Consider the following 17,087-nt stretch of genomic DNA (forward strand, 5'->3'; position numbering starts at 1 on the left):
CACTTTCATCTCTACAGCCTTCTCGAATTTCAGGTGGGTCTGAAAAGAAGTCCCCTGCTTTTCTATTGCCACGATTTGTTCCACACGTGACCTCTCTAGTGTTTCTCAGTTCACCGTCCAATCCTTTCGATGCTGAAAAATTTGGAGATAGACTCTCAGTATCTGCTTCACGCGACAGCAGCAACAGGACAAGACTTGTCCATCAACAATTGTTGCGACACTCCTTCTTGTACTTGTCTTGTCTAAGAGTCGAATTCATTAGCTCGTGGCATTTATTTCCTGCCTAATGTTATAATATTCCATCAACTCAGCAGCCATTCTCTGTTGAGCTTCTCGCAGCTGGGCTATTTCGCCCCCCTCATAACCACCGCTCTTCCGACGACTCTCATCAAATCAACACAATGTTCGTCCGACAAACGAGGAGGAGCCTCGCTCTTCACAGGAGCACTGCTCTCCGATCAATTGGACTTCCTTCGAGATCTTTACCATCACACATCACAGCAACGAACCTGGGACGAAGATGTGTTGTTTCTCAGCCATACCAACCCCGCAAGCGCCGAGGCTCAGAGTCTGGCCCTGCCCTCAACCATGGAAGAAATCTCGCGACAGCTGTCGACGATTACAACTTTGGTCACAACCTTGGTGCTTTACACAACCAGCTTGCTAGCTCTGGTCTACAGCCTTTCCAGGCTCCCCCGCTTTCCTACTCCGACCTTCGTGCCCTCGACCCGACGTCTCTGTTGACAATTCCAGAGCCAGCAGCACCTCGACAATTCGGCAAGATCAACAACAAGGGTGTTCCTGGTGAGATCGAAGAGATGATTCCAGTCTTTGATGCTTGTGTTCGCGTGGGCAAGCTTGATCGAGCATCTCTCGTTCTGAAGCGACTGAACTTGACTGGTTTGCTCCCTGGTGAAGAAATGATCATTTTGCACAATCAATATCTCCGCGCATCCCTCGACCAACTTCGAACGAATCCCGACCGAAAGCAAGCCGAACGACTCCACAAGTGGTACGAGCTGCAAATAAGGAACCAGAATGTACCACAAACCGCGGAGACAATCGCATGCATGCTCAAGGCCTCACTGATCTCAGAACGTGGAGCCCGCTTGGAACGACTCATCAACCGTTATATGAGCATGGCTCCCGACGAGGCCGGTCTGCGAGTATTGAGCAGAGCCGATATTCTCAGCGACCAAGACCTTGGTGTTATTACAGAGATCTGCCCTACTTACAGGGTCGAACCCGGATCTGAGGAAGCCAGCTACGTTAGTCTGGCAAACGAAGAGGAGGGACTTGAGCTGGAGGACGACCTCAATGAAGAGATGACGGCGTTCGCGAGTGAAGATTATCCCGAGGTCCGTCCGACACCCCAACAAGGAGAGGGTTTGAACGCTTTACGACGAAATCTAAACCTCATGGCCGAACTCCAAAATGTCGATATCTCAAAGCTGGATCCTCTTGAGCAGCGTGAATTCCAAATACGTCTAGAAAAGGACTCCATCGATACCGCTATTGAGAAATGGCGAAACTCAAAGAAGAAGATGGACAAGATGGGTATCAACACAGCTCTGAGTGTCAAGGCCGAGGATAAGAGTCTTTCTGACTGCATGCACCGCTGGCTTGAAGCCATGGAGGCTCGATTAAAACAGGAGATCATCAAAGTCGAGGAATCTGAAGATAAGGAAATTAAGTCTGAAGAAGATCTCGAGCGCTGCATCTACGGTCCTATCCTTCGAATGGCAGACCCTACTCGACTGGCTGCAGTGACTATTCTCACTTTGCTCAACATCAGTGCATTGCAGGGCGTTGATAAGGGTGTGGTCATTCAGCGCCTCCTCAACGACGTTTCCCGAGTAGCCCAGGATGACATTCAGACTCAGTTCAAGGAAAAGGCCGCAAAGGAACGTCGCCGGCTCCGCAAGGTCCAGTTCCTAGCACAGGAAAAAGACGCTCAAGCAGCTGAGTCGAATGAGCCGATAGCGGCGAAGGAGTCGACTGAAGCGAATGCTTCTACCGAGGTGAATGAGTCGACGGAGGCTGATGCGTCTACCGAGACGAATGTGCCGGTCCGGCAAGAGATCATCACTGATGCCTATCAGCCGACAGAAGCGAAAGATCCTGTGTTATCATCATGGTCTGTCCAAGTGAGGGCCCGCGTTGGGTCAATTCTCTTGAAATCTCTCATCGAGACCGCCAAGATTAATGTGGTGAAGGAACATCCTATCTCAAGGGAACGAATCAGCCAACTTCAACCTGCCTTTTCTCATATGCAGGCTCCCAAGAAGGGAAAGAAGGTCGGAATGTTAACCATCAACCCAGAGCTTGTCGAACGTTTGAAACGGGAACCCATGGGTGATTTCCTTGCTAAGCACCTCCCCATGATTGCCGAACCTCGACCATGGACACGCATTAATGAAGGAGGCTTCTTAGTTAGCAAAGCCTCCTTGATCCGTGTCAAGTCAGGAGACGTTGAGCAAAAACTTTACGCCAATGCGGCTATCAAGCGTGGTGACATGGACCAAGTCTTCAAGGGCTTAGATGTGCTGGGGAAAACGCCGTGGAGGGTCAACAACTCGGTTCTCGACGTGATGATCGAGGCCTGGAACAGCGGTGATGCCATCGCCAACATGCCAGAGCTCACACCCGACCTTCAAATACCAGCAGAACCCACAAACTCAGACCCTCTCCTTCGCCGGGCTTGGATTCGAAACGTCAAGCAGGTCGAGAACGAGCGTGGGGCCCTTCATTCACAACGATGCTACATGAACTTGCAATTGGAGATTGCTCGTGCGTTTCGCAAGCAAGTCATTTACTTCCCTCACAACATGGACTATCGCGGCCGTGCCTATCCCATCCCGACATACCTGAACCATATGGGAGCTGATCACACACGTGCTCTCCTGAAATTCGCCGAGGGGAAGAGACTTGGTGAGCAAGGTCTCCGATGGCTCAAGATCCACCTTGCCAATGTGTACGGCTTCGACAAGGCCTCATTCGACGAGCGAGAGGCATTCGCCACCGACAACCTTGCCAACATTACCGAGAGTGTCGAGAACCCGCTGAATGGTAGTCGATGGTGGTTGAAGGCTGAAGATCCTTGGCAATGCCTGGCTACTTGTTTCGAGCTGAAGGCTGCCTATGATCTCCCTGATCCTACCGAATTCGTCTCCAATCTTCCAGTGCATCAAGATGGTACCTGCAACGGTCTCCAGCATTACGCAGCACTTGGTGGTGATACCTGGGGTGCTCAACAGGTCAACCTCATGCCTGGCAGCCGACCTGCCGATGTTTACTCGGCTGTCGCAAACCTCGTCAAGGAGTCGATTGAGAAAGACGCCAACGCAGGTAGCCAGCTTGGAAAGAACTGTCTGGGTAAGATCACCAGAAAGGTAGTGAAGCAAACTGTCATGACCAACGTCTATGGTGTCACATTTGCTGGTGCCAAGCAACAAGTTTGCAAGCAGTTAGATGCCCTCTACCCAGAGATGTTCAAAGAGACTGGCATCCCCAATCTTGTGACCGCCACGTATATCGCGCAGCATATCTTCAATGCCCTCGGAACCATGTTTCGAGGTGCCCACGATATTCAATACTGGCTTGGTGAGATTGGCGCGCGTGTCTGCAAAGCCCTAACACCAGCCCAGCTCGATCAGCTGCAGGAGGAGAAAGACAACAAGCCTGCTGCGAAGAAGACTGCCTCGGGCAAGAACAAGGAATTAGATGAGTTGACCTCACAATTTCGATCTACGGTGGTCTGGACTACGCCCTTGAGAATGCCTGTTGTGCAGCCTTACCGAAAGTCTATCACCAGAGAGATCCGCACCTGTCTCCAGTCTATCAGTTATCCTACACAGGGTCAGACGGAGCCCGTTGATCGCAGAAAGCAGCTTCAGGGATTCCCCCCTAATTTCATCCATTCACTGGATGCCAGCCACATGCTTCTCTCAGCACTCAAGTGCGACGAGCTCGGCTTGAAGTTCGCTGCCGTTCACGATTCCTTCTGGACTCATGCCGCCGATGTGGACATTCTGAGCGGAGTTTTGCGCGACGCTTTCATCCGAATCCACGAGGAGGACGTCGTCGGTCGATTGGCGACCGAGTTCGAGGCTCGATACAGGGGCTCGTTATATCTGGCCAACATCCCTAGTTCAAGCCCTGCCGCCATGAAGATCAAGGAATTCCGCAAGTCGAGCAAGCTCTCCCACAAGGAAGAAGTGTTGCTAGAACACAAGCGCAACACTCTCCTCCGGTCAGGCAACCCCTGGGACATTGAGGCAGCAAAGAAGATTGTCACGCCTGCCTCCATCGTTGAGGAGATGTCAGCCTCGCAGGAGGAGGACCCTGAGATTAAGAAGGAGACTGAGGATATTGGCGGCCTCGGACACATTCCTGAGTCGGAAGGCAACCTCTCATCGGCGGTTGAGGAGGCTGTAAAGAATATGGATCCTGCGGACGACAAGATTGCTGAGATGAGCCACAAGCTTCTTGAGCGTCTTAAGCATACCAGTTTCGAGTACCGAGTTATTCAGCCCAAGAAGGATGTCAAGCAAAACTGGAAGAGGATCACGCATTTCTGGCGCCCGCTGACCTTCCCCGATCTTCCCAAAAAGGTATGTCGAGAATCTAAGAGGTCACTGCAATTTAACATATACTAACATGGTTCCCAGGGTGATTTTGACGTAAAGCGACTGCGAGAAAGTCAGTATTTCTTCTCCTGACTAACGGACCTCCTAAAGTCATTATTATAATGTATCACTATGATGAAGACAGACATGAGAAGGAGAAATGATTTGGGCGTTGTACATTTGGCGTTTAGAGATGGGGGATTTTTATTCATGATAGCGAAGAACCAAAAAAGCATTCGGATAAAGGGAGTATGTGGCGGCTGTTGGCTGCACTTTGTATACCATAGGATGAGGTTGTAGAATATGTACTGTACATTAGTGTTGGGGGTGAAAAGAGGTCAGATGGACTTGACGTCTAAACAAATAAACAACACCAAGATGTTCAAACATTTATGAGTTTCTTGAAAGTGCCATCGACATTGGTCTATCACATTTTTTGTTCTTCTACACTACTTGCATCCTAACTTGGTGTTTATCGCACAACAGCATCCTTGAGGCTAGGGACAGTGCAGACACCACCACTCTCAGTAACAAGACGTCCACGACCAGTCTTTCCAAGCTGCTCAACAGCACCCGCATCAAAAGCAACCTCAAGTCCATCAGTGGTGGTGAAACCAGGCTGGAAAGTCTCCCAGATCTTCTTCTTGGGGTTAAGGACACCCTCGGGGCTACCCTCCCAACCCTCGAACCAAACACGGTCGCCGGCCTTGGCACCCTCGGGAGGAGTGACGAGCTCAACGGGGCCCTTGTGGTCATCGACCTCACCCTCCTTGATCTTGGGGGACGCGGCGAGGACCATGGCGCAGGACTTGATGCCGCGCATTTTGACGGGCTTGAGGTTGCAGACGACGACGACCTTGCGGCCCTGCATGGACTCGAGAGGGACGAGGCCGTTGAGACCGGAGCAGACGGTGCGGCAGATTTGACCCTCGTACTCAACGTAGTCCTCGTTGCCGGGCTTGTCACCGACAGCGATGGTGGAGACGTAGAGGGAGTCGGCATCTGGGTGGTTGATGGCCTTGAGAATGTGACCAACTCGGAGGTCAATGAGAGCAGGGGAGAGAGGGGCAGCAGGGGCGGGGGCAGCCTTTTGCTTGGGAGCCTTCTCCTTCTTCTCCTTCTTAGGCTTATCGGTAGCAATCTTCTCCTTGGCAGTCTCAACAACCTCCTTGACCTTCTCCTTGGTACGATCAACAAGCGAAGCCTCACCACCAGTGGCGGCGGCGGCAGCAGCTTCCTTCTTCTTCTTCTCCTTCTCAGCCTTGGCGTCAACGGGAGGCTTCACGTAGAGAACGTTATCACGATCAACCTGGACCTTGTTCTCATCCTTGACGTCGAGACCGAACAGGGGAGAGTTCTGGACGAAGTCGACGTGGCGGACGATGTGGGGATGGCCCTTCTCGCCGGTTCGCTCCTCGGGAGTCCACTTGGCGACGACGGGCGCGAGGGTCTCGTAGATGGCGACGTCGGCCTTGGAGGGCTTGCTGCCGAGGAGGGTGGAGCGGCTGGAGAGGTGGTTGTTGAGGGTCTCGAGGATGGTGGACTTGTCCTCGGGGGACTTGAGACGCTCAGAGGTGGTGAGCCATTGCTGGATCTCAGCCTCCTCGGTGGGAGTATAAGTCTGGGAAGCGAAGGATGCCATTCTGAAGGTTATCAACGGTGAGAGGCTTCGGGGTGCCTGGCGGAGAAGTCGAAGGGCGAACAGGTTGGCTGTGATGAGAGATGAAGCTTCGTTATAGCTTCACTCGAGAACTGATGTTGAAGAGTGAGTAAGTGGCTCTACTGCAGCTTGGATGGTGCCTTGATATTTTCTCTTGGTGGGGTGGAGGGGTAATTCCGGTGTTACCAATTGAATTGGCGGGGGAGAGGCGTTGCTGTGGCGTTAGCAGAAGAATGTGGCTGTCGTTTTTTGCAACGCGCTAACTCGTGACATCGCCCCTTTCTCGCGTTTGCTCCTTTACGCGGTACGCCCTTTGTCTCTTCTATTGTCAAAGCTGAAGACTCGGCGACGACATTGTCTCTGAGAAACGATACAATTAATCAACTTGTACACTGTACATCAATTGCTTTTTCTTTTTCTTATTGCTTTGAATCGTTGTTAATACTCGGGCCTTCGTTTTTTAGGCCCCTTTTGTACTTCCCCTGAGAAATTTCTCCCTTTTCTTTTTTCTCGCCCCGATTTGAGGCGAGTCAACTACATCATTCTGCTCACTAGTGGATCGGATCGCCGAAACTGCCAAACAAACCTTGAGCTCGACTCGGCCCCTGACGCTCCTTTTTCTCTTTATATTCTTGTTTACTCATTCTTTTACACATCATTATAATATCATTTTAACATGGCGGCACCCAAGTCGCCGAGCAACTCTAGCTCAGCTCGTTCTAACTCACGGCTGCCAACAAGTGTTCCGAGTTCGCCGCCATCGGAACAACAGGATGATCTTGAAGGTGCCGACGATGCGCTTATCAAGGAGGAGCAGGAGGCTCGTCTAGAGAATGAGAGAAATGAGGAGAAGCGACGACAGGCGATGCTGAAGAGGAAGAAAAAGAAGAAGGCAGAGACAAAGTCTGAGCGTGAAGCCAAGGCTAGAGAACTTGATGACTTGCTCGCAAAGTCAGCTGCTTTCTCTGATATTCTTACCAAAAAGACTCAGGTGTTGGGCCGAGTCGGTAGCAGTCTTGATGGCAAGACGCTTGGTGAGCATAGCTTGGAGATGGCTCAGCAGCCCAAGTGTATGATCAACGGGACCATGCGAGATTACCAGCTTGAAGGTTTAACATGGATGTACGAGATTTGTTCTCAGGGCATGTCTGGTATTTTAGCCGATGAGATGGGCCTTGGTTAGCTTTATTCTCACTTTAGGAGTATCTCCTGAGCACTGACTTATTCCAGGCAAAACCGTTCAAACCATCGCCTTGATTGCGCTGCTCCGTGAGCAGGAGAATTATCTCGGCCCTCATTTGATCGTCGCTCCTTTGAGTACACTCTCAAACTGGATGGATGAGTTTCACAAATGGACGCCTTCCATCCCTGTCATCATGTATCATGGCAACAAAGATGACCGTGAGAAGATCTTCAGGACCCAAATGCTGAAGCATCTCAAGGCTGGCCGCCCCACCACCAAATTCCCCGTGGTGTGTACGTCTTATGAAATGGTTCTCAGAGATCAGCACAACCTTTCGAAAATCAACTGGGAATTTATCATCATCGTAAGCCTCATTGCCTCATTCTCACCTACACCAGGTTAACATGATGCTTAGGATGAAGGTCATCGCATGAAAAATGCAGACGCCAAACTGTTCCAGCAGCTTCGTCAGTTCTCATCCGCCACCCGTCTGCTCATTACCGGAACGCCTCTTCAAAATAACCTGAAAGAGCTGTGGTCGCTACTCCACTTCTTGTTGCCCAACATCTTTACAGACTGGGAGGCCTTTGAGTCGTGGTTCGACTTCTCTGATCTCGAAGATGAACAGGGTACAGAGGAGTTCATTGCCGATCAAAAGAAGCAAGAGCTCGTAAAGAAGATTCACCTCATTCTTCAGCCAATGCTTCTGAGGCGTATCAAGCAGGATGTTGCTGCCTACCTGCCAAAGAAGAGAGAATACGTGCTCTTCGCTCCCATGACAAAGGAACAAACAGATCTTTACAACGTGCTTACCAACAAAAAGGTCGATACCCGACAGTATCTAGAAGACAAGGTCTATGCAAAGATCCACGGCACCGAATCGGCTGAAGCAAGCACCAAATCATCCCGATCAAGCAGCCTCGCGGCACCAAAGACCATGACACTCCCTGTTCGTGAATCCCCGCGTAAGAAGCAGGTCGAACCAGAGGAGCCAGCAGCCAACGCATTTTCGGTCATGATGGCCAAGCGCGGTCGTGGCAGGCCACGCAAAAACCCAAAGCCTGAGGAAGCACCTGTGACACCGAAATCTGGAGGTAAACGAAAGGGTGCTCCCGCTTCTTTGGAGCCAGAGCCAAAAAGCGCAAAGTCAACTCGCCAGTCAACACCAGTGAGCACTCGTGGACGACCAAGAAAGACAAGAACCTACAAAGATGCTGGTTCAGATGAGGAGAAGATGTCGGATGATGAATTTGAGGCAAATTTGGCCAAGGAGATGGTCTCTGACGATGAGGACCTGAGTGATCAGGTGTCTTTGACACCAGAGGAGCGCGAACGTGCCAAGGCATTTGAGCTTGCTAGTAAGTCAGCCTCTTATATATGTTTCGAGCATCTACTAACGTGACTCAGAAAAACAAATTTCGCAGAAGAAGCTGGGCAACCCCCTGGCACAGCTGCGACTTGTCTGCAACTCACCTCACAATTTCTACAATCCTTGGATCGCCTCCAGAGATCTACCTGTCGATGACTCCATAGTCACTGCTTCCGGTAAAATGCTTCTTCTCGATCGCTTGCTACCTCGTTTATTCCAAGACGACCACAAGGTCCTCATCTTCTCGCAGTTCACAACACAGCTTGACATCCTCGAAGACTACTGCCGTGAACTCCGCGGCTGGAAAGTCTGTCGTATCGACGGTTCTGTCGCGCAAGGTAGTCGACGTACTCAAATCGCTGATTTCAACAGCGATCCCGAGTACAAGATATTTTTGCTCTCTACTCGTGCAGGTGGTCAGGGCATCAACCTTGCATCAGCCGACACAGTCATTCTGTTTGACTCAGACTTCAACCCCCAACAGGATCTTCAAGCTCAAGATCGCTGCCATCGTATCGGCCAAACCCGCCCTGTCGTTGTATTCCGACTTGCTACGAAGGACACAGTCGAGGAAACTCTTCTCAACTCCGCCGACGCCAAGCGTCGACTTGAGAAACTCGTCATCAAGAAGGGTAACTTCAAGTCAATGGGTCAAAAGATGGATCTCCACGAAGATATCGACCCTGAGTCGCTCCGCGCTCTGCTTCTGAAGGATGGCCAAGTATACAAGGCCTCGGGGGGCGAAGAAGTCCTCAGTGACGCTGATCTCGATATTCTCTGCGACAGGAGTGAGGCAGCTTATGAGAAGGCTGCAAGCGGACAGGGCGACGCTGATGCTTTCCGCGTTGTGGAAACTGGTGCTGATTCTATCAAGATGGCGCGAAAGGATTAAGTGTTATACAGGTGTACTACTATTTGCTGACGGTATTTGTTGTTTGGGATTATTACTGGAAGGGATATATCTGTGTGTTATCAAAGCTGTGGATTTGCTAAAGCGTGTTACGGTCATCAGTCGGTATGGAGTTCAGGCACTACGTTTGTACAAACAAGATATCAGTTGACGGAGACTCGACTGAAACTAAGATATTTGCTTATTCTTTTAGCATGTTCCTTAGCTACATGATCAACCGTGACTGTTCCCTGTACGCTTGTCAATAATCAGACCACAGAGTTCGGAGGTGTCTGGTATATCCCCCTACTTATGTATGTCATTTGACGTTGCTGACTTTCCGAACATAGCAGTTTTGAAATTAAAGCTTGATCGTGAATAACAAATCATGAGAATGGTTGATTCTACGAATTTCCTTAGACATGTATAATAGGAAACAGCCTGCGACACTGTCAAACTTCTGGGCTGTATCATCATCTTACCTTCACGGGCTTTTCACAGATCATTTAAGTTCAGTCTTAGAAAAAAGAAGTATCATCTCATCATAAGCTATAATAGGTATCTGATAACAAAAACACCCAACGCCTATCCCCCCAACCTGCCAGTGATGCTAATGTTGAATCCAGAAGGGTTAATTAATCTCTTCCACGTATCCAATCTGCCTCCTGGCATCTGCTCCCCCTCCAGGTCCGGAAGCAAGTCTCTTTGCCAATCTCTCCTGTGTCTCAACCAATTTTTTCTGCGCCTCGAGTCTCCTCTTGACTCTCTCATCTGCACCTCGTTCGATGCGTTCCAACTCTTCACGCTCACTGATGCGTAGACTACTAAGTGCTTGCGCATTACCGGCTCGTTCAGAGTTCAATTTAGATTCCCACTCTATCATCTTCTGTTGTCTGGTCTCTTCGGCTAGGAGTTCAGCTGCGGCGACTTGTTGGATACGCTCAAGACTGGACTGCGTCACTTTGCTCTGCTCCAACTGTCGTCTCTTGACAGCTGCGTGGAAGAGCGATTCTTCAAGATCAGCCTTTTGTCGTGTTGCATTGATGTCCTCGTTGTGGAGTCTACGACGACGGGCATCCTCAATTTCTGCTTTGTGATTCCAGATCTCTCTCTCCACACTGGCCACTTCCTTTGCTCGCGCGAGCGCAATAGCATGGTCTTCAGTCTCGAGTGCCAGTCGTCGTAGTCTGGCTTTTCTTTCGCGTTCTTGGACTACCATATCATTAGGGAGACCGACTGCATCGTCAGGTTGGTCTCCAGAGTTGGCGTAATATACATCCACTGCTCGATTCGCTCGAAGAAGGCTGAGAAGCTGGTCTCGAGTATCCGATTCAGGCATCACTTTGCTGACGTACATTGTCGGAGAATATGTAAACTCGCCATCAGTGTAATGATTAAACGGTTTGTTGATCTCCTTCCACATAGCCACTTTCAAGAAACTGCGAGTAGTTGCAATAGGATCTGTAGAGTCGAAGCAAAGAAGAAGCAGAGACTTCCCATGCGACTGCAAGGTCAAATCTGAGCCAGCGTCAATCAAGAAAGTCATCACCTTCTGCATGAGCTTCTCTGCATCTGCAGTCATTTTACCAGACCCTGCTCCATGGCGACAAACTTCACCCAAAGCGGATCTTCCATCGTGTAGTGGACTAGGGAAGTCGGGATGATGGCCATGTTCCACTAGAACTGATACTGCTGCAAAGTTGAGTTCTCTGGCGGAGTTGTGTAGTGATCCATCATCTTTCGATTGATCAAATGCCAGTAAGTTGCCCATCATGCGAGTCGACAGCTCACCACCAATATCGGTGGCCATCGCAAGAGGTGTTCTGCCCATGGCATCGGTAATATCGGCGTTCGCTCCTTCGAGAAGTAGTTCTTTAACTATATCTGGTCGACGGGCTTGGATAGCAATCATAAGAGGGGTGGATCGGCTGATTGTTGTCTCGAAGTTGACGTTCGCTATAAATGTTAGAGATGAGTCTGCGATGAGCAAACGATTAAAGACTTACCACCACGCTCGATCAGCATCTTAATCAGTGCCGAGCTGACCTTCTTCTGTGGCTGAGCAATTGCCCAGGCAAGCACCGTCACCTCTTCAGGCTCCTCCACGCTGTCGTGGATACGATATGTTGTTGTCTGATCATGATAGAAACCAGCATCCAACAACGTCTGCAACAGCTCAGTCGACCTAGGATACTGCGAAATCGCCTTGATGAGGATCGGATCCGACCCAGCACTGCGTGTTATGACGTCCAGTCCAACCTCTCCATCGCGATATCCTGAGAAAAGTTCAAACAGCTTCAGTACTTCATCGGGTGACCTTGCTGTATCAAACACACGCTCAAAAGCAAGCGTGAGAGTTTGTGGTGATGGCTTGCAAGCAAGCAGCCTTTCTGTCCAATGGGCATTACCCTTTGATGCCGCGCAAATCAGAGGTTCTCCATTCTCAAAGTCAATATCAACTCCATGGGCGACAAACAAATCAACAAATTCATCAGCCAATGACTCCGTCTCGTCTGTGCTATTCTTCATCACCTGCACCAGAGCACTGCTGACAGCCACTCCCTTAGCCCCTTTCGCCAGAAGCATTTTTGCAACCTCTAGACCGTTCGGGGAGAACCATGTGCTGAACTGTGTCTCGGAGAATCCGTTTTCGAAAAGCTTGAGTATCTCATCCTCATCGATCTTACTACCCAGGAGAAGATCTAGTGCCGAAACCTTCACGCCTTGCACAGCTTGGGTAAGGGCAAAGCAACCGTTTGTGAACGGCGATGCCCCAGAGTCAAGCAAGACCTGGATAAGTCGTTCATCTGGTTCGTCTTCACCAACCGCCTTACTCAAGGCGATGTGGACTTCATCCACAGCTGGCATGCCTGCTTTCATCAGATCTTGGACTATATGTAGCCTGGTATCTTGGTTAAGCTTCCAGCTTGCCTTCATGGCCCTAACCAAAGTAGGAGGCGATGCCTTTTTCTACAAACACGTTAGCGATAGCGTCTCCAAACGACTTGTCAAACTTACCTGATTGCCACCCTCGTGCCATAATCCCAACAGCAACTCAAGACTACCGACAAAGGCACTTCGGGTTGCCGCCACAACTGCCTCACCGTTACTGTAGTTGGGGTCCGCACCCGCTGCCAGCAAAACACGCAGCACTTCATGACCCTCTTCGCCGTACTTTGCAGCTGAAACGAGCTGAATGTCGACAACCTCTCCAGAAACACCCCTCTTGAGGAGGCGCTGAAAGACCATTGCCCTTTTGTTCAAATCTCTAACCTCAGTCGCAGCTTGGAATCCACGCTCCAATGTCAACTTCTGGGTATCGGCATTGGACTTGAGAAGCACATCAAGAACTTCAACGGAACCACCGCGACATGCTTCAATGATAGCTTGACCTCCGTTGGTGGAAATACTGGCACCGTGAGCAATAAGAACATCTCCAAGTTCCAAATCACCATCCCTCGCCGCAACAAGCAGAGCGTTAGAGGCTGCTTGAGATGAAACGCCAGATTTTGCCAGACGATTGCAGATATTAAGACGAACCGTCCAGTCGGCGATCTTCATCGCTTGATCCAAGCAAGAATCTCTGGTCTCGTCCGTATGCTTGAGCTGTGAGAGAAGAAGATCCAAGACTTCGACTGACTCTTTGGCAACAGCGAGTGCAAGGGCTTCTCCATCAGACGCATCAGCATAAGTGGCTAGAACGCAGATCAAAGCGACGTCTGTAGTGAAATGGCTAATAGCATGGATCAACGCTCTGTTGACTTCACGAGGGGAGGCTCCAGATTCTACTAGACTCTTAGTGAAAGTCAAGCGGGTCATAGGATCCAAGATATTTAGGGCTTGCGGAAGAGCGAATGCTAGTGATGCTGCTGTCGGTGGCCTCTCACTGCCGAACAGGGTATCAACTATCGTGTCCTTCGCTTCTTTGACCGCACTGCATAGTGCCCTTGCCTGGAAAGCGTTCACATCGGCGCCGCGGTCCAAAAGTTTCTGCAGTGTTTTGAAAGAGGCATTGCCAGACGTGTCCTCGATAAGAGTCTGGACTTCATGCACAAGCATTGCATCCAGGTTGATCTTCTTGGGTGATCTGGTCAAGATAACATCAAGCTTCCACGCTTTGTTCTCGCTCGAGGAGATTTTCGCTAGTCCTTCAAGACAAACAGAGATGGTGTCATGGTTGTGTTTGCCCAATGTCAGAATCAGATCAATAACTTTGGGGTCAGGGGTTTGGGCGGCTTTCTGCAGAATTTGACCGTTGAGACCGTTTATGTCTGGTCTTCCTTGTTCAAGGATAAGTCGAAGAAGAGACATGTCAACAGGTGTTTCCGATATATTCGCAAGGAGAGCTTCTGCAACCTGTTGTCCAGCGACACTCGCCCTTGCATTAAACAGCATTGACATCATCTCGTACCTGATTTGGTGGTTATCGATACTCATCACGTTGTTGACATGCGCAGCTGCTGTCTGAGGAGAAGCGTTTTGCATCAATTTGGTGAATAACCCCAGGTCCATCTGATTTATGATTTGGGTAAGTCCAGCGCCATCGTCATAGTTGATGTCCGCATTATACTTGAGTAAAAGATTGATCAGAGCGTCGTCTCTCTGGGAAGGGTCTTCACTGATTGCATCTTGAAGAGCCTTGTGCAAAGCTGGGCCGGTTAAAGCTCCCCTTAGGAACATCTCAACCATACGATAACGATCCGACGGGGGTAGGCTCTTAACTAGAGGAAATATTGCGGTAAGTGTTTCGTTTGAGGGTCTCGCAAAGAGGATCTTGGCTGCCATTTCTGCATTTCCGGCTAAGATCGCTATACGTAGGGCCTCTCCGTTCTGGTAATTAGGCGATGCGACAGCGTGGCGGTTAGTAATGCGTGGCTTTACCTGCCCATTTTGCTTTCCGCTGGGTGGCTCGCGAAAGTGAGGGTTGAGTAGAAGTTCTACAGAATGAACGTCCCCAGCTTTAGCAGCTAGAATGAGACAATCGTTCAGAACATCGCCATTTGCTCCTCGTCTGAGGAGGGAGTATAGCAAATTTTGTCGAGTCCCAGAATCTGCATGCTCGGGAATCAGAGGGACACAACTTGATGCCAATGCAGGATCAATCTTGGACGATCCGTTGAGAAGAGAGCCCACAAGGCTGGTTTGGCCCTTTGAAATGGCGGTTTTCAAAGCAGAAGCGTCGTTGTGCTCGATTGAAGCTCCATAACTCGCCAAAAGGTCAGCCATCTCAAAGAACTGTGTTTCGCACGCCACTTCAAGTGATCTTTCCAGTATAGGACCCTGGGCACCGCAGCAAAGTAGGAGCTCAGCAAAGTCAAGTTTCGACCGTGGTTGCAATTCTGTGTTGTTCATGAGCTGCTCGAAAGCCTCATCAAGGCCAGGACTTTGAGGTGGCTTGTTTCCTGTGGCAATTGCCATCGCGATATCTCTTCTCTGGTCGTTGATAGCGATCTTGAGAGCTTCAGCGTTGTTGTAGTTCCCGTCTGCTGTGGAACGACTCAGATGCAAAACAGTGTCGAAACATTGTGCTCTTGTGGCGTCGGTAAGCGCTTGCGATGTGCATATTTCTTCCGGCCGTCCATCAGATCTTAGGATGAGCGATGCGATCTCTGATAAAGCTGGAACAGAGCACGCCTTGCGGAATTCGTCCTGCCCTTCCGCAGTGTTCGACGCATTTGCTCCATACCTCAATAGGACCTCCACGATTCGTGCATTTCTGGTTCGGGCCGCAGCTGGAAGACAGATATCGAGGGTCAATGGGTCAGCATGCGGTATAAGCACGTGTACCATGTCTAGTTGGTCTCGTTCAATGGCGGACTTTAGAAGGCGAGTCCGATCAAGACCATGCTCGACACTTTTTCTTCTGTTTAATAGTCCCTGCTTCTGTGTCTGCATACCACCTAGGTCGACACCGGCTGCAGCCAATTTCGCAATCAATGCTTCGGCTACACCGGGCGAGCCTGAACTGTCGACCCAAGAGTTCAACACGTTCAGTATCTCTTTGGTATCCCAATGCTTTCCTTTTTTCAGGTTACTCGATGAGAAGGCTCGCGACAAGCCACTCTTAGGTCGCAGTTGTGCGACTTCAGCGGACCGCCTCTGCAGAAGGCCGTCAGCGACTTCATCATCGCCGTGAGTTCGGAAAGAGGTTGGGTGAGGTGGTCGCGTGAGAGGAGTAGGGGCATTGGGTGGTAGTGAGAAACCCCATTGCTGTGATAATTGGATAATTCGCCTCTGTCGGGCGTTAACCGTTGAGGGATTCATTTTAAGATGCGGCTATCATTTGAATTGGCGAGTAGACGAGTCAATGATGATATAAGCTGTTGGAAGACGGGTTGAGACTCGATTTGAATGCTGTAAATCTGACGGTGTTGTACTGGGTATCAAATAATGAATGCGTGTTTGTTGTAGCAATAGCTGATGACAGTTGAAAGAATGCGAAATGAGACGGAAGAATGATGCGTGGTTGAGGAGAAGTCTGCCCCTCATAAGGCTGCGATGATATTGTTATTGTACAATTGAGGAAACAAAGCACGACCCGGTACTTCCTGGCTTGACCGAGTGTGCAGTGGCCTCGCCTTTTGTCTCGAGGTGAGGTCCAGTCGGAGGCGGTTCTTAGTGTTACAGAATATGCCTGAAGCCGGGGGGGAGCCTGAAGGCTGTGATACCCCACTGTGTATGCACTAAGCCACAGCCGCAACACCCCACATACGTCTGGGTGTCACATCGTGTAATTCACTGGGCATGAGAGCCTCCAATGAGACCTGATATCTTGTATGTAGTCTTGATTTCAAGGTTCAATTGCATTATAGACCTGTGCTACTCTTATCCAAACTCAAGGAAGCGATCGCATCAAGTTCGGCAGTGTAGAATGCCTAATGTTTAACGTAAATTACACTTCGTTCTCGGCCTGTTACCGTATGAGTGGATGCCCTGTCGTTGAGGTAAACGCCCTAAAACATGCACTCTAATTGAGGTGACGTATAGCGGCCCAAGGTCTAATGATAATCACTGACCCCAGCATTGGACGAAACAATGGTCGCAAATCAGTAATTCAACTGCAATATCTTTCCAATTACCCCAATGAACATCTCAATACATTAGCCGGCCTCAATAAGAATCCTCCGACGCACACACACAGGGACACTCCCTGGACGAGCTTGCGAAGCTCTTCTCATGCCAAGCCGCCTGCACTGCCACGATCCTCTGTCATGACATCTGCTCCAACTGCCACTGACACATGAAACCAATGGCCCCGACCCCTGGCTGAAAATCTCTCGCGGCGATCACTAGGCCGTAAACAGGCCAGTTCGGGCGACGCCTAAGAATAAACCCATCGGGAGGTTGGACCGACGCCT

At 50.1% G+C, this 17,087-nt stretch overlaps 4 protein-coding genes across 4 annotated transcripts; 2 read left to right on the forward strand and 2 right to left on the reverse strand.

Annotated features, from left to right (window-relative positions):
* The first annotated feature begins 162 nt into the window (after positions 1–162).
* Positions 163–5,017, forward strand: FOBCDRAFT_229036 (uncharacterized protein). The gene is made up of 2 exons (XM_031188851.3): positions 163–4,613; positions 4,671–5,017. The coding sequence occupies exons 1-2, from the start codon at positions 402–404 to the stop codon at positions 4,719–4,721; spliced, it is 4,263 nt and encodes a 1,420-aa protein (XP_031036116.2). The 5' UTR covers positions 163–401; the 3' UTR covers positions 4,722–5,017.
* On the reverse strand, positions 5,010–6,439 carry FOBCDRAFT_229038 (uncharacterized protein). The gene has a single exon (XM_031188850.3). It carries the CDS (start codon positions 6,268–6,270, stop codon positions 5,101–5,103), a length of 1,170 nt encoding a protein of 389 aa, XP_031036115.2. The 5' UTR covers positions 6,271–6,439; the 3' UTR covers positions 5,010–5,100.
* A 127-nt stretch (positions 6,440–6,566) lies between these two features.
* FOBCDRAFT_229039 (SNF2 family N-terminal domain-containing protein) lies at positions 6,567–9,943 on the forward strand. The gene is made up of 4 exons (XM_031188848.3): positions 6,567–7,466; positions 7,519–7,835; positions 7,887–8,829; positions 8,879–9,943. Exons 1-4 carry the CDS (start codon positions 6,965–6,967, stop codon positions 9,730–9,732), a joined length of 2,616 nt encoding a protein of 871 aa, XP_031036113.2. The 5' UTR covers positions 6,567–6,964; the 3' UTR covers positions 9,733–9,943.
* Positions 9,944–10,247: 304 nt separating this feature from the next.
* Positions 10,248–16,360, reverse strand: FOBCDRAFT_187479 (uncharacterized protein). The gene is made up of 3 exons (XM_031188847.3): positions 12,748–16,360; positions 11,736–12,699; positions 10,248–11,685 (listed from the first exon to the last, which is right to left on the reverse strand). The coding sequence occupies exons 1-3, from the start codon at positions 15,991–15,993 to the stop codon at positions 10,361–10,363; spliced, it is 5,535 nt and encodes a 1,844-aa protein (XP_031036112.2). The 5' UTR covers positions 15,994–16,360; the 3' UTR covers positions 10,248–10,360.
* Positions 16,361–17,087: the final 727 nt, after the last annotated feature.

Source organism: Fusarium oxysporum, chromosome VIII, assembly GCF_013085055.1.
Source record: "Fusarium oxysporum Fo47 chromosome VIII, complete sequence".
NCBI classification, from domain to species: Eukaryota; Fungi; Ascomycota; class Sordariomycetes; order Hypocreales; family Nectriaceae; genus Fusarium; species Fusarium oxysporum.